The following is a 15,085-nucleotide window of genomic DNA, read 5'->3' as shown; positions in this document are numbered from 1 at the left end:
GACTCAGGCAATCCTCCTGCATCAGCCTCCCAAGTATCTGGGACTTTAGGTGGACACCACCACACTCAGCTAATCTTTTTATTTTATTTTATTTTATTTTATTTTATTTTATTTTATTTTATTTTGTGGACGGGGGTCTCACTTTGTTGTCCAGGCTGGTCTCGAACACCTGGCCTCAGACAATCCTCCCCCTAAGCCCGCCAAAGTGCTGGGATTACAGGTGTGAGTCACCATGCCTGGTGGAAAAAAGTATTTTTAATATGAAGGTGTAGATCTGTGAATGTGTCCTAGGGAACTACTATACTATGAATCATTTGCATAATTAAATCACACTCCAAATAAAAAAGAAAACAGTGTAGCCATGGTAGAAAAAATGACACATATTCTTTTGTGTGTGTGTGTGTGTGTGTGTGTCTTTTTTGAGTTTGTCATGAAACTTTGTGGGAAAAAATGACACATATTCTAACAGTTCATTGTTGTGTCCAACACCACAAAACTTAAATCTGGAATAATATAATAAAATAATGGTAGCAATATATTTAAAATAAATCATACCTTGATATTCTATCTTCATCAATTATAACTGTCCTTTCAAACAAAACACTGCTGAATGAAAGGACTCCGTAAGGTTTATCATTTGGCTTAATGGTGACTTGTACAACAGAAGGGCTTATTAGCACAGCATCTCCCTGTAAGGTATCTTTTAGCAACATAACGTAGAACGATTCAGCAATCTCTGGTATGGTGTCATCAACTATTTGAAATTTCAAGTGAGATTCATGAATAAAAGGTGGAAAAGCAACAGTTGTGTTTGGCTGAAGATCAATGAAGTCCAGATTTTGCTGGGCATGTGCTGTGGAATTCCCAGTTGTGACAGCATAACTGATTGAAACCTCATATTCATCAGATCCAATCAGATTTCCATGGTTATCCTTTCCACGAACTACTGGAATTATGAGTATGTGGTCTTCCTCAGGAACCAAATAAATACTCTGAAGGAATCTCACAGGACTATCATTTTTCTTAATGATGATCTCAATGGAATTCTTAGAGGTGTTAATCTCAGCTCCTCCTTCTACACTTTTCAGTTGAATTAAAAATATTTCATCATTTTCTGGTACCTGTTAAAGGAATACAAACAGAGGCAAAACATCAACAGCCAAAACACCTGCAAAGAAACTAAAGTGTAACAAGTCATCATGTTTCAATACAATTACATAGAAATAAAAATTCTTTAACTGAGGGAGCAAATAGGCTTGTTTAGTCTCCAATTAATAAAATATTTTCCACAGGTAAATAATGTATTTTAGACAGGAAAATAAAACGTAAGGAAGCAATAGCACAAGTAATGAAGTCCAGGTATAATGTCTTTCAACCTTAATTGGTCCTTAGATAACTCCAAAGATTAAACGGTAAAAAACTATCATATATTTCTATCAGTTTTATCAGTTTGATATGCTTAGAAGTAGTACTGAAAGTCTAATAATACCTAAGAATCTGGAAAGTACGTTAAACATTACATAAAAATTGTTAGTTTCCCTTGTGAATTATTCTTGCTTTTCTCCAAATCGTTGTTAATTCAGGAGTTAAACATGTGACACCAATATATGCTTTTCAAGATATCATGCCTCCCTGGAGAAAAATCTGTAAGAGTCACTACTAGGAAAAATGTTGACACTGTTAAAGTGCAATTTTTGCTTTTCATTTTTTTCTTTCTCCTTTTTATTTATGCTGCTGCAGAGAAATCTTGGGGTTAATCTCCACTGTGCTGTGTGAGCTTTTCATTCACCATAAACTCTATTTTAGAAATAAAAGTGAAAAAAATGCATGCTTTTACCTCCATCACCAGCAATATAAATAGCAAAGCTATTTATCTTAAAAATAAAATGTTATGATTCGATTGATCTTTCAAATTTACAATCAAAAAGTATAATTAATCATCTCCCCAAATTATAGCCCGTTCAATGCTCTGAGATCTTAAAACAAAAAGCTTTTTTTGCTTGCTTCCAGAACCAGAGGAACTGGAGATATCAATGTTTCCAAATATTTCATTTTTTTCAAGAGAAAAATTCTTTTCTAATAATGTCTTCTAATACTCTAATACATTTTTTCCCTTCTCTTGAGTTTTCTTGTGATTTAGTTTCAGAATTTTTCTAGGAGGGTAGAGGGAGGGTTACAAATTCCCAGCTGTTCTCTTTTTGTTTTCTTTTCTGGCAAAACTTAGTTTCTTTTATAAAAAGCCATGTTTTCTCTTGTTTAGCTCATGTGGGGGACATCCTTGCACATTATTGTTGATTCATACTTTTCTTAGCAATTAAGCTAGCTGTATCATGTATTGCTATCCTTGCTAGTTTCAATGTGAAATATAAAAATAATAAAAAGCTTCCCATAAATGTGAATATTGAAAATATCCAAACAAGCTAGGCGCGGTGGCTCACGCCTGTAATCCCAGCACTTTGGGAGGCCGAGGCAGGCGGATCACGAGGTCAGGAGATCGAGACCACGGTGAAACCCCATCTCTACTAAAAATACAAAAAAATTAGCCGGGCGTGGTGGCGGGCACCTGTAGTCCCAGCTACTCGGAGAGGCTGAGGCAGGAGAATGGCGTGAACCCGGCAGGCGGAGCTTGCAGTGAGCTGAGATTGAGCCACTGCACTCCAGTCTGGGTGAAAAAGCGAGACTCCGTCTCAAAAAAAAAAAAAAAAAAAAAAAAAAAATCCAAACAAAAGAATACCAACTGCAGTAGATTTTTTCTTTGCTTTTATGGTAAAATATTTATTCTAGGTTAGTACTGTTCTCGCTCAAAATTGAAAGCACTAACAAAAATTGACTACCAAGGTATACAAAATGCTTAAATATTTGTATGATGTATGGTTGCCAGTTATATTCAGATTCATCAGCTTTTAGATGTGCAATTTAATGTGAATTAAGTAAGATAAATAATAATAAGATGTATTCCAAAACAGTCAGCTATTTATAGCTGAGGTATGACTGGCCACAATACACTAAGTTTATACAGGACTGTGTCCTGCAACACAGAATCCTTGTCCCATTTGGGTATGTAACATTAGCCAACCTCATCATCGAGTACTGTCAAGTTATAAATTACTGTTGCTCTGCCAGGGAGAAAGGTGATATTTCCTTTAACTGGACTCAAATCTTCATCAGGGGGATTTGGGCCACCCTCTACCTGCAAAGAAACACAAAATGCCATCAATAAATGCAAAATACTTCACAAGATTGAGAAAGCATCATTGTGATTTCAGCTGACAAAAATCTGAAGTTTAAAGATGTTCTGCAAGAATTACACTAACCCATACATCATTCTGCCCTTCAAATTAATAGGTCCTATAACGTAATTATAGATAATGACTATAATTGCATTAAACTACGTGGTTTCTACGAGCTGTTTTTTCTCAACCATTATGTTAAACCTGAGGGGAAAAAAAACTCTATAAATATTTCTTCTTGGAAGAAAGGGTATTCAAGATTAGTAAATTCCCTCAAGTAATACCAGTATTTTCCACTTCACAAGCTGGATGTGAAGATGTGAAGAATAAATAAAATCATTCATTTAAAAAAGCATTTGTTGAGTACTCCATGCCGCATCTTTTTTAGGTACTAAAGATTTAGCAGTGAACACAGCAAATTCCCCTCCATATAGACCTGACATTTAAAGGAAGGGAATAAATGATAAATAAATGAATGGGTATGCGTTAGATGATACTAAGTATCATAGAGAAAAAATTAAGAATAGCATGAGAGAGATCAAGTGCCAGGGAGGGGTGCTATATGTATGCAGTAATAATCAATATAAAGCACTTACAACAGTATATGGCAATATTAAGCACTCCAAAAGTGTTACTTATAATTATTTAAACAAAAAACAGGCTACAAACCTGATAAAATAACTTTAGACATCCATAGATAAGTTGAAAACACTCTAATCTGGATGATTTATCCTTTCTACAGCCAATTATTTTCTAATTTTTCCAATATTTATCAGAAAAATTTTCAAAAATTTATTGTCTAAATGCATATTCCTAAGTACCTGAAAAATTGTGTAACACTTCCAGTGTAGAACTTGCAAGACTACTGCATATTTAGTTAGCGTTTACTATGTTTTTCATGCATTATTGTCTTCTGCTGTTCTATGTTCTGTGTAGTTAACATAACTACCATATGGTGTGGACACCCACAAGCATGAACAGAACTCTTCTGTGCTTCCATAGAATTGTGTTAAATAATTACAGGTTTCTATTTTATTGATATTACAATTAATAATTAGGAAAGAAACTGGTATCTGAAATTGCTAACACTCTTAATGTTTGAAAATAGTATATGATCATGTTATGGATCCTAAAAAACACAAAAGTTAGTTGAAGATTTAAATGTGTATCTCATAGAACAGCAATGTGGTGACACAATGATTGGCACATGGTCAGTAAGCAATCAAATAAAATGATTAGAGCTAGCCCCTGAAAAATACACCTCACCTACAGCTTATCATATTCATGCCACATCCTGTAACATTTATGGATTCCCATGGTGGAGTGCAATGGCTACAAACACCATCCATCTGGTGTATTGAAAAAAAATGGGGGGCAGGGGGAAGGCATGGTGGCTAATGACTATAATCCCAGCTCTTTGGGAGGCTGAAGAGGGAGGATCATTTGTGCTCAGGAGTTCAAAACCAGCCTGGGCAACATAATGCGACTTCATCTCTACAAAAAACATTAAAACTGGCGTGGTGATGCACCTGTACTCCCAGCTATTCAGAAGGCTGATGCAGGAGGACTGCATGAGCCCAGGAGGCTGAGGCTGCAGTGAGCCATGATTGTGCCAATGTACTCCAGCCTGGGCATCAGAGTAAGATCCTGTCTCAAAAAAAAATAAAATAAAACAAAATAGAGAAAGACAACATATTAAATAATTTTATGTAAACCTAAGTAATCCATGGGTATTTTAAAATTTCCTACTGTTGAAAACATTTATCATAGAAGTTCTATGAATTTTATAGAATTAACATTATTCTATCCTATGATTTATTTTTCCCACATATCTAAAATGTTACTTGTATTTCATGTAAGCATTGTATACACAAGCAGCAAGGAAAACATTTTTATATTAATCATGAAATGTATCAGATCAGAAAAGTATTCATCTTTATTTTAATTGTATTGTGTCATGTTTATTATACAAGGAACTTTGATTTTCAAAATTGCAACCATCTGGTATGAACTCCAGTGTTCTCATTTAAAGTGATTTCAGGGCCTGGTGCGGTGGCTCACGCCTGTAACCCCAGCACTTTGGGAGGCCAAGGCGGGCGGATCACCTGAGGCCAGGAGTTCAAGACCAGCCTGGCCAACATGGTGACAATCTGTCTCTACTAAAAATACAAAAATTAGCCAAGCATGGTGGCATGTGCTTGTAATCCCAGCTACTCGGGACTCTGAGGCAGGAGAATCACTGGAACCTGGGAGGCAGAGGTTGCACTGAGCTGAGATCGCACCACTGCACTCCAGCTTGGGCAACAGAGCAAGACTCTGTCTCAAAAAAATAAATAAATAAATAAAAATAAATAAAATAAAAATGACTTCAGAGTAAACTTACCTCAAAAGTCACCATGACCATTCCATAGGTTCCCTTTTCCCTGATGAGAGTAAGAGGCACAGACTCATTTCTGCCCTTGGGCTCACTCACTGTGATTGAGGGAAGCTATTGAGGAGAGCAAGCACAGATGATCAGGAGCTGAGCAATCAGAGGTATGAGGTGGTAAAAACTATTACCTCAGAAACGCTCAATTTCCACAGACAAATCAATCCACACTGTATGATAAGAATGTGATATTTCCTAGCATCAATGAACTATAGCTTTAAAATGCTGAAAAAGTTAAAAAGAATAGTGTAAAGGGAACATAAAAACTAGTCAGGCAAAAGATGTGGTTTCTTGTCCTGGTTCTACCATCAGCTAGCTGTTCTGCTGAGGAATTTAAAGGGTTTTTAGATGAAAGGTGACAAACTCAAATGCTCACAGGGGCCCAGTCACAAACATGAATTAAGCCTCCATACCAAGGCAGCAGGTCACTGGGACCACCACTTGGCCTTGTCCACAACCACTCTCTCCACATCAGCCAGTTTGTCAGTGAAAAGCAGACACTGCTAATAACTTTCAGGACAGGATCTCTGCAGGAGGTGAAAGCAAGGACTTCAGAAGAAATATGCTGGTTCGGCTGGTGGAAACTCAGGGTAGGAGAGGAGGAACACGGACATAGCCAAGTACACACAGGCTACAGAAGCAGTTGCCAGCTCTCAGGGTGACAGCAAAACTCAGTAGCCCCATCCTAACTGGGGTGAGGAATGTCCGTCTTGAAGGGTTGTGATGAGGTTTCAACACGATAGTTCACATCAATTGTTTATCCTAGTACCTGACATATACTGAGGGCTCAGTAAATGTTGCTATTATTGTCATCATCATCAATGTCATCTTCACTACCAACATAATCATCCTCAGGGCTGGAAACCAAAGCCAGCCTATTGAGCACCACCGTGAGCTCAATGGTTATTTAGTTTAATTTTAAGGATGTCAGAGGCTGCCTGGCAGCACTGAGACCCCCACCAGTCAGGGACCTGGGACCCATGCCAGAAACTAGGATTCATTCCCAGAGGCTAAGACGTATAATGTCAATAACAACAACGACAACAGAAACCTTTAAAGAAATCAGTATGAGGTCAGAGGTGATACACAGGGAGTAAGTGTAGCAGGAAAGCCATATGGAGAGAAATTAAGCAATTAAGGGAGCCTGCTTCATCATTAACAATTCTTTATCATTCAAATAAAAGAGATGGTTGATTAATTAACTTAATGTCTGTAAATGACAGTATAATAGAGGTTACCGAATTTCTACTAAACTGAGGTTGGCCAAATACCCGTTTTAACAAAGATACTGCACTATGAAGATCATATTTACCTATAGCCCACTTCTTTCAAAGATAAGTTAAGGTACCAAGAAAATGACATACAATACAACCAATTGTAGTAGCAATCTAAAAATAAATGAAAAGCTGGGAAGTATTGCAATGTGTTTTATTAATTATAATTAGTAATGTGATTCAAAGAGACACCAAGTCAGGAATGTTACTGGAGTCTAAAATTTAGTGACCAGATTCAGTTGTATTGGAGATAAACTTGGTTTTAAGAGCTGGAAACAATTTATCTCAAGAAGGGCCCTATTTTGTGTATTTGTTTCTAAAGATAAAACTCTCTGATCATAGGATTGGCCAGAGCCACAGGAATTCAGTTAAGGAACAGAAAATACACCATTGAGCAAAGGTGAGTGAAATGAAATGAAGTTTCAATCTTCAGAAAATATTAATTAATGGGAAAACCTAAGAGTTGGGATGACTACAGAATTTTGAAGAGATGTAATACCTGCTATTCAATTTAAGTTCATAGTAAGTTTTTTTAAAGTAACTGGCTAGCCATATGTAGAAAGCTGAAACTGGATCCCTTCCTTACACCTTATACAAAAATTAATTCAAGATGGATTAAAGACTTACATGTTAGACTTAAAACCATAAAAACCCTAGAAGAAAACCTAGGCAATACTATTCAGGACATAGGCACGGGCAAGGACTTCATGTCTAAAACACCAAAAGCAATGGCAACAAAAGCCAAAATTGACAAATGGGATCTAATTAAACTAAAGAGCTTCTGCACAGCAAAAGAAACTACCATCAGAGTGAACAGGCACCCTACAGAATGGGAGAAAATTTTTGCAACCTACTCATCTGACAAAGGGCTAATATCCAGAATCTACAACGAACTCCAACAAATTTACAAGAAAAAAACAAACAACCCCATCAAAAAGTGGGCGAAGGATATGAACAGACACTTCTCAAAAGAAGACATTTATGCAGCCAAAAAACACATGAAAAAATGCTCATCATCACTGGCCATCAGAGAAATGCAAATCAAAACCACAATGAGATACCATCTCACACCAGTTAGAATGGCCATCATTAACAAGTCAGGAAACAACAGGTGCTGGAGAAGATGTGGAGAAATAGGAACACTTTTACACTGTTGGTGGGACTGTAAACTAGTTCAACCATTGTGGAAGTCAGTGTGGCGATTCCTCAGGGATCTAGAACTAGAAATACCATTTGACCCAGCCATCCCATTACTGGGTATATACCCAAAGGATTATAAATCATGCTGCTGTAAAGACACATGCACATGTATGTTTATTGTGGCACTATTCACAATAGCAAAGCCTTGGAACCAACCCAAATGTCCCACAGTGATAGACTGGATTAAGAAAATGTGGCACATATACACCATGGAATACTATGCAGCCATAAAAAATGATGAGCTCATGTCCTTTGTATGGACACGAATGAAGCTGGAAACCATCACTCTCAGCAAACTATCACAAGGACAAAAAACCAAACACGCATGTTCTCACTCATAGGTGGGAATTGAACAGTGAGAACACATGGACACAGGAAGGGGAACATCACACACCAGGGTCTGTTGTGGGGTGGGGGGAGGGGGGAGGGATAGCATTAGGAGGTATACCTAATGCTAAATGACGAGTTAATGGGTGCAGCACACCAACATGGCACATGTATACATATGTAACAAACCTGCACATTGTGCACATGTACCCTAAAACTTAAAGTATAATAATAATAATTTTTAAAAAAGTATTCTTTCAATATGCTTTCTCATCTCCCATTAACTCCAAACTTTCAGAAGAGTCTGACAAACAAACAACTTTCTTTAGGTGACATTTGGAGAAATCAGGAAAAAGCAATGGGTGGTATATCTGAGTTAAAGACAGAAGAGGTAACAAAGGAGTCAGGTGGAACAATCAGCAGAAAGAGATTAGGACAAAAGATGACCACGATCATACAAGCTTCCTCAATTCACAAACATCTTAGGTAGAACAAATGAATGGTCTACAGAATGTGAAACAGGGACAAAGTTACAGCAAATTCTATTTAAATATCAAAACACAGCATGATACTAGCTAACATAATGAATACTAATTTTTAAAATTTAATAAACTATTATCTAGCAACCACAAGTATCATCAAATTATGTCCATACCATATTAAATGAAATAATTCCAAATGCGTTGTCATTTGATAATATTGTCAAAGTAACAGTCCTTGGCCATCCGAGCTTCACATTTGCTGAAGGTTTCTAAAATAAAATCCCAAAAATAAAATAATGAATTAAAAATAAAATAATAAGTTAAATATTTACTTTTGTAGAATTTGTCAAGTAGTTATTCAGAATATAATAAAAATACATATGTAATCTTAATGCACAGATTAAGTAAACATTCCAATTACATCAATATGGTTAAGAAGTTCCAAATGAAAAATTTTCAAAAAAGTTTTGAAAACCAGTAGTCACTGACTCTTAATAATATATGATAGTATAATTATAAATAATCACTGGCTAGTAATACTATATTATAAATTAGTTATAATTACTATGTTATCACTAATATAACAGAATTAAGTACACAGTACAAAATTCTATTCAATGTAATTTTTCCTATGCTATTGAAGGTACTGGAACTTTAGAATTAGTTATTCTATGAATCACAGAACCAAACTGAAGATAAAACATTAAAACTATGTTTATAAAATGAAGAGTTTTCTGTAACATTTGTACTGATATTCAACAGCAGCAAAAAGTGTATTTTTTAAAGAATGATTTAAAAGAGCAAAACGTAACTGCTTCAAGTGTCATTTTCACAAACATTTTAATGGTAGTGACACAATTATTCAAAAAAAAATTCTTAATGCTCTTTAGAAAAAACAACCAGAATGGTGTTAGCGAGTCATTGCCTCAACCTAATAAACCAAGCCATAAAGTTCAATTAAACCTAAGGCTATTCAGGTTTTTTCCCCAGCAGTGCTCTGAATTTAAGTCACAGGGACCTCCCACTTCCATGCCCGCTTTTTGTATCCTTGTCCTTTGAACTCAGAAGTCACAGTCATTCTTTGCACATTTGGTAGCAGGGGAGGAATAAAAGAAAAAAGGGCCAAAGGGAAGGCAGAGTTTTCTGGAGTAACTGTCATGGCAATTCCCGAGTAAGCTGAATGGATCCAAAAACTAGCTGCAGAGTTTCTGAACAAGATCAAGGAACAACCAGATTGTGGAAGCACTGAAGAGGTTGTCAGTTCTGGATTCTATGAATACCACCACCAGTTATCTGAATTGGCTCATCTCTAGATAGATAGATTGTTAAGCACTAAAAGATTTTTATAAGTTTTATAAGTCCTCCTTATAATTTTTATAAGGACGAAACATGGACTTACCTGTAATGTTAGGTGAAAAATAAAAGTTTCATCAGGCTCTGGTAAGTCATCATCACATACTGCTATGTACACAGTTCTGTTTGTTTCTCCAGCAGGTATAAAAGCTGCAGCATATGTGTCAAAAAAGTCACCAGCGTCCTCTCCATACAGCTATCAAAAGCAAAATATAGATCATTCTTATTTAACACAGTATTAGGACAAGTAAAACTGATGTTAATTACAGTAATCAAGAGAAAAAGCATAAATCAAGTGACATGTTTATAGATAGGGTGTACAAAAACAAAAATCATAAATATTTAACAACTGAAAAAACTTATCTTCAGAAATCAACAAATGATTCCAGGCCAGGCACAGTGGCTCACTACTGTAATCCCAGCACTTTGGGAGGCCGGGGCAGGCGGATCACGAGGTCAGGAGTTCGAAACCAGCCTGGCCAATATGGTGAAACCTTGTCTCTAATAAAAATACAAAAATTAGCTGGGCATGGTGGTGTGTGTCTGTAGTCCCAGCTACTCGGGAGGCTGAGGCAGAAGAATCGCTCGAACTGGGGAGGTGGAGGTTGCGGTGAGCCAAGATCGCACCACTGCACTCCAGCCTGGACGACAGTGCAAGACTCTGCCACAAAAAAAAAAAAAAAGAAAGAAAAAGAAAAAAGAAATGATTCTAAACAAAATCATTAGTTCATGCTGTGAAACGAAAACAAATATTACACAGAAAAAGAATTATATAGGAAAGCAATGATGTAATTTTTTTCTCTGCTCTTGATTGATCTGGAGTAGACAACAGCAAACCTAACAAGACAAATTATAGCTAAAATTCTGAAAAAATGTTGCATATATGCACAGCTACACAACAGAATATTATTCAGCCATCAAAAAGAATGAAATCCTTTTAACTGCAGAAACATGGATGTAACAGGAGGTCATTATGTTAAGTGAAATAAGCCAGGTGCTGAAAGAGATATCTCATGTTCTCATCCACATGTTCTTACCCAGCTAAAAAATGTGGACCTGATGGAGGTAGAGAGTAGAATGGTGGTTACCAGAGGCTGAGAAGGGAAGAGGTTAATGAAGAGAAGCTGGTTAAGGAGTACAAAAACAGAAGGAATGGGTTCTAGTATTCAATAGTACAGTAGGAAAATTATAGTTAACATTAATTTATTGCATATATCAAAATAGCTAGAAGACAGGAATTATAATGCTTCCAACACAAAGAAAAGATTAATGTTTGAAGTAAGGGATGTCCCAATTCCCCTAATTTGATCATTACACATTGTATACAAATATTAAAATATCACATATACCCCCAAAATATGTAAAACTATTATATATCAACAAAAAAGAGAGAAGGAAAAGAAAGAGATGTATGTGGTCTGCCAAAAAATGTGTCAGGAAAATCAATTATTTCCCTATCAGCTTCAAAGAAACTGCTCTTTCCCAAACTCAACCTAAAGTTGTACTTATATTCTCCCACATCTCCAATAAAGATCTAATTATTTTAGCATTTCAAATGTTTTAGTCATCATAAACTTTTCCTTAACTTTTCAGGATCTTATTCTGTGAAATCAGCATTACTAGTAAGATTCTCAGTATTATTAGTAAGATTCTGCATGAGCTTGTGCAGATCAAAATGAGATCTCTTTCACGAAAGAGCTAAAAATGAGTAATTAAGCTACTAGAAAAAATATTTGATTTAGTACCAATAAAAATCATGTATAGGGAAATTTTAGTGATTTCTAGTTCTCATACATAACAATAAATTAAGTTTTAAATACTTGAGAAATCCAAGTAAGTTGTGAAGGGTGTTGGAAAATATACCTTACTATAGAAAATGACACAAGCGTTAAGAAACAATTATCAAGAGCCACCGAAACAAACAGAAAAGCACAGTAATTCAGCCTATGAAAATCACTTAACAATTCAAAATAGGTAAAAATCAAAATATATGTAAACAGTTTCACCAGAATAACATTCGTAACAGTAAAAATTAGAAGCAACCACAATGAAAGGAAGAATGATCAGGAAGTAATTACAACACCATCAAGAAAAGTTGTGAAAATGATAAAGGAACCTGAAAAATTGTTAGGATTCAATCAAAATTTTATGAAAAAGATTATCTAATATAATGTGTACTCTAAAAATAACTTCTATATATAGATATATGTCACAAATAACTAAAATTATAGCATTGGATTTGTTCATAGGTCGTTTTTCTTCATCTCTTTTTATAATATTTCATAATGTGATAATTAAGCCTATTTCTTAAGATTTTATTTTTGCAAACAAAAAGTCTAAGTACTTTGAGACTCAAATACAGCAATACTCTTAGTGGTCACATGACATAACTTTCTGGTTGAAAATAGACACGTACTCATGCACACACAATCCACCCAGTAACTAAACTGTGTGCAAGATAGATCAATAGTTTAACAAATTCTACCCAACATTTACTTAAATTAATATACTTAATTTTTCCCACTAAAAGAGCTCTTGGACATAACTAAAGTTTTTTTTTTTACTATTGTCGTTTTTCTACTTTTAAATATTCCATACGTTTTCTCTACACCACCTTACAATAGATAGTATATCTGAGCAGACATAGCTACAATCCAAATTACCCAAAATGAAAAGTTCTTGTTCTAAAATAAATATATGAGCACTATAAAATGATGAGTCTATATCTTTAAAAATAGTACTGTTAAATGTACATGGTTATGTTGGAGCACTCTATAAACCTGTAAGAGATAAAAATGGAATAGCGTTATCTGCAAATCATCTATCACTTATCATAATGAAACTGCTCAAAATCTCAAACAGAAAAAAAAATCCTTGCCATTAAAACTAAGAAATGTCATATGCATTTCAGTAAAAATAGAGCTATAATAATTTCTTACCGATACAATTGCAGTAACATTTGCTGGCTCTCCTATCCTTTCAATGATAAGACGAATAACTGTTGTACTTGTTTCATTAACAACAAATTCAGTTTGTCCAGTAAATCTTATTTCTGTTTCTCCAAACACAAATAGGATGAGTAAAGCTGAAAGAAGATTTATTAATAAAGATGCAGAGGGCATCCCTAAAAGAAAAAGAAAAAAGTATTATTCACAAAATATATCTAATCTATTTTCATTAGATTGTATTGTCTATAGATATAAACACAGTATGAACAGTTAGCAAACAACTAAGACATAAATACATCAACTATTAAGCCATCAAACTCAAATATGTGATGACAGAAGTTAAAAAAACACGATTCTATTCTTATGGTTCTCTTTCTACTATTCAGAAACACTTTTTGCTTTTTAGCTTCTATACCAAGATAATAGTTGTAAGTTAAACTTACTTATTAAATTTAGTTCATGTAAAAAATTTATTGACATCCACACTTTAAGAAAAACCTAAGCAGCAACATGGAAATTTAATTAAAGCCCATACTTACACAAACAAAACTATGAAATACCAGCCAAAACTGAAACAGTTGAAGCCAAATTTTTAGCAATAAGTTGATTTCTTGGTTAGTGTCTACTTTTTCCTTAAACTTGTCTTCTTTGAGAATTTTTTAAATTCTTAGTTATTGCAAAGAAATTCTAATCCTTTCAAAGAAAGGATAAATTTCCAGGACTTAAATTTCTTTCATTTTACTAGCTAAAATACTAAGACCACATCTAAGAAAATGTCCATGTTGCTTTAAAATAAGCAAATTTGCCAAAGTGTATATTTCCTTTTTTTCCATGACATCTACTTTCTTTTTTTTACTACAATACGTGTTTATGAGTCATCAATATTGTTCCTACTTTCAGCACTCTGGGATTCAAGTGCTTTCAAAAGCACAACAGTGCAGTGGTCTCCTGAAAGTGCTGCTGTTTTGTAATGTAGATGTACCTCTAAAAACATGAACAATTTCCCTCAGGGATCATTAAGATTCCAATAGATCTATGTGATCAGTCACACGAACATAAAAAGTTCACGTGTTTTAAAGGAGAGCTGCATTACATACTCTATGAGCCAAAATGCTTCCTATTAATCTTTACCTTGGCCAAGAAGTAATACAATTTTCTTGTATGTGGTGTTTCCACTTGGCTACACATGGCTTTATACTTAGACACACCAAATACATGAGTTCCTGATATATTTTAGGATTTAAATGCAACGTTCTCCGTTAAGTATACACAGACAACGCAGTCTGAGACTGCTCAATGATGTCTCACACATTTCTGACTGCAAAATCCAGACAGGGATGCCGAGTTCAAATGGAGTCCAGGAAAGGGATATAAGCTAACAGGGACAGACATGCTGAAGGATTGGGTCTTCTTTTGTAACTGTCCCTTCTCTCCAGGCAAACCTGCCAGAAGACCAATGAAATCTGAAGAAGAGTTTTCCTTGACCAGCTGCAAACTCTTCCCTGTCTTCTAACCTAGGAATGTTCATGGAAAGCAAGGAAACGAAAAAGATGAGAGAAACGGAAGGGCAAAAGCAAAGCATGTGTGAGACAGGAAAGGGCGAGCAGTTCTGAGCTAAATCAAAGCCAACTGAAGGTCTTTTATGGAATTCTAAAGCCAAAATGACTTCACACCCCACTTAGGACAAATAGTGGGAAGGAAATGAACAAGGTACAATGAAGAGAGCACAAAATGGAAGAGGGAGAAGGTAGTAACCTAGGCTTTGGATGTGAAAGAAAAAGATCAACTATAGTCTACTGTGATTTTGAAAGAAAAATCTGAAGTCCTTGAACAGGAGATGTGG

The 15,085-nt window shown here is 35.3% G+C and overlaps 1 protein-coding gene across 1 annotated transcript in view; it reads right to left on the bottom strand.

Moving 5' to 3' along the window:
• The window catches only part of ADGRV1 (adhesion G protein-coupled receptor V1), a 602,359-nt gene that overhangs the window by 534,420 nt on the left and 52,854 nt on the right, over positions 1 to 15,085 (bottom strand). The window contains exons 2-7 of the mRNA XM_003261601.2: positions 13,234 to 13,418; positions 10,341 to 10,490; positions 9,115 to 9,210; positions 5,614 to 5,718; positions 3,077 to 3,190; positions 556 to 1,121 (exon numbers count right to left, since the gene is read on the bottom strand). Of these exons, the coding sequence (XP_003261649.2) occupies positions 556 to 1,121; positions 3,077 to 3,190; positions 5,614 to 5,718; positions 9,115 to 9,210; positions 10,341 to 10,490; positions 13,234 to 13,418 (1,216 nt within the window). The remainder of the gene's footprint in view (positions 1 to 555; positions 1,122 to 3,076; positions 3,191 to 5,613; positions 5,719 to 9,114; positions 9,211 to 10,340; positions 10,491 to 13,233; positions 13,419 to 15,085) is intronic.

Source organism: Nomascus leucogenys, chromosome 2 (assembly GCF_006542625.1).
Source record: "Nomascus leucogenys isolate Asia chromosome 2, Asia_NLE_v1, whole genome shotgun sequence".
NCBI classification, from domain to species: Eukaryota; Metazoa; Chordata; class Mammalia; order Primates; family Hylobatidae; genus Nomascus; species Nomascus leucogenys.
The sequence above is the reverse complement of the archived record's forward strand: the minus strand, read 5'-3'. Positions and strand labels throughout refer to the sequence as shown.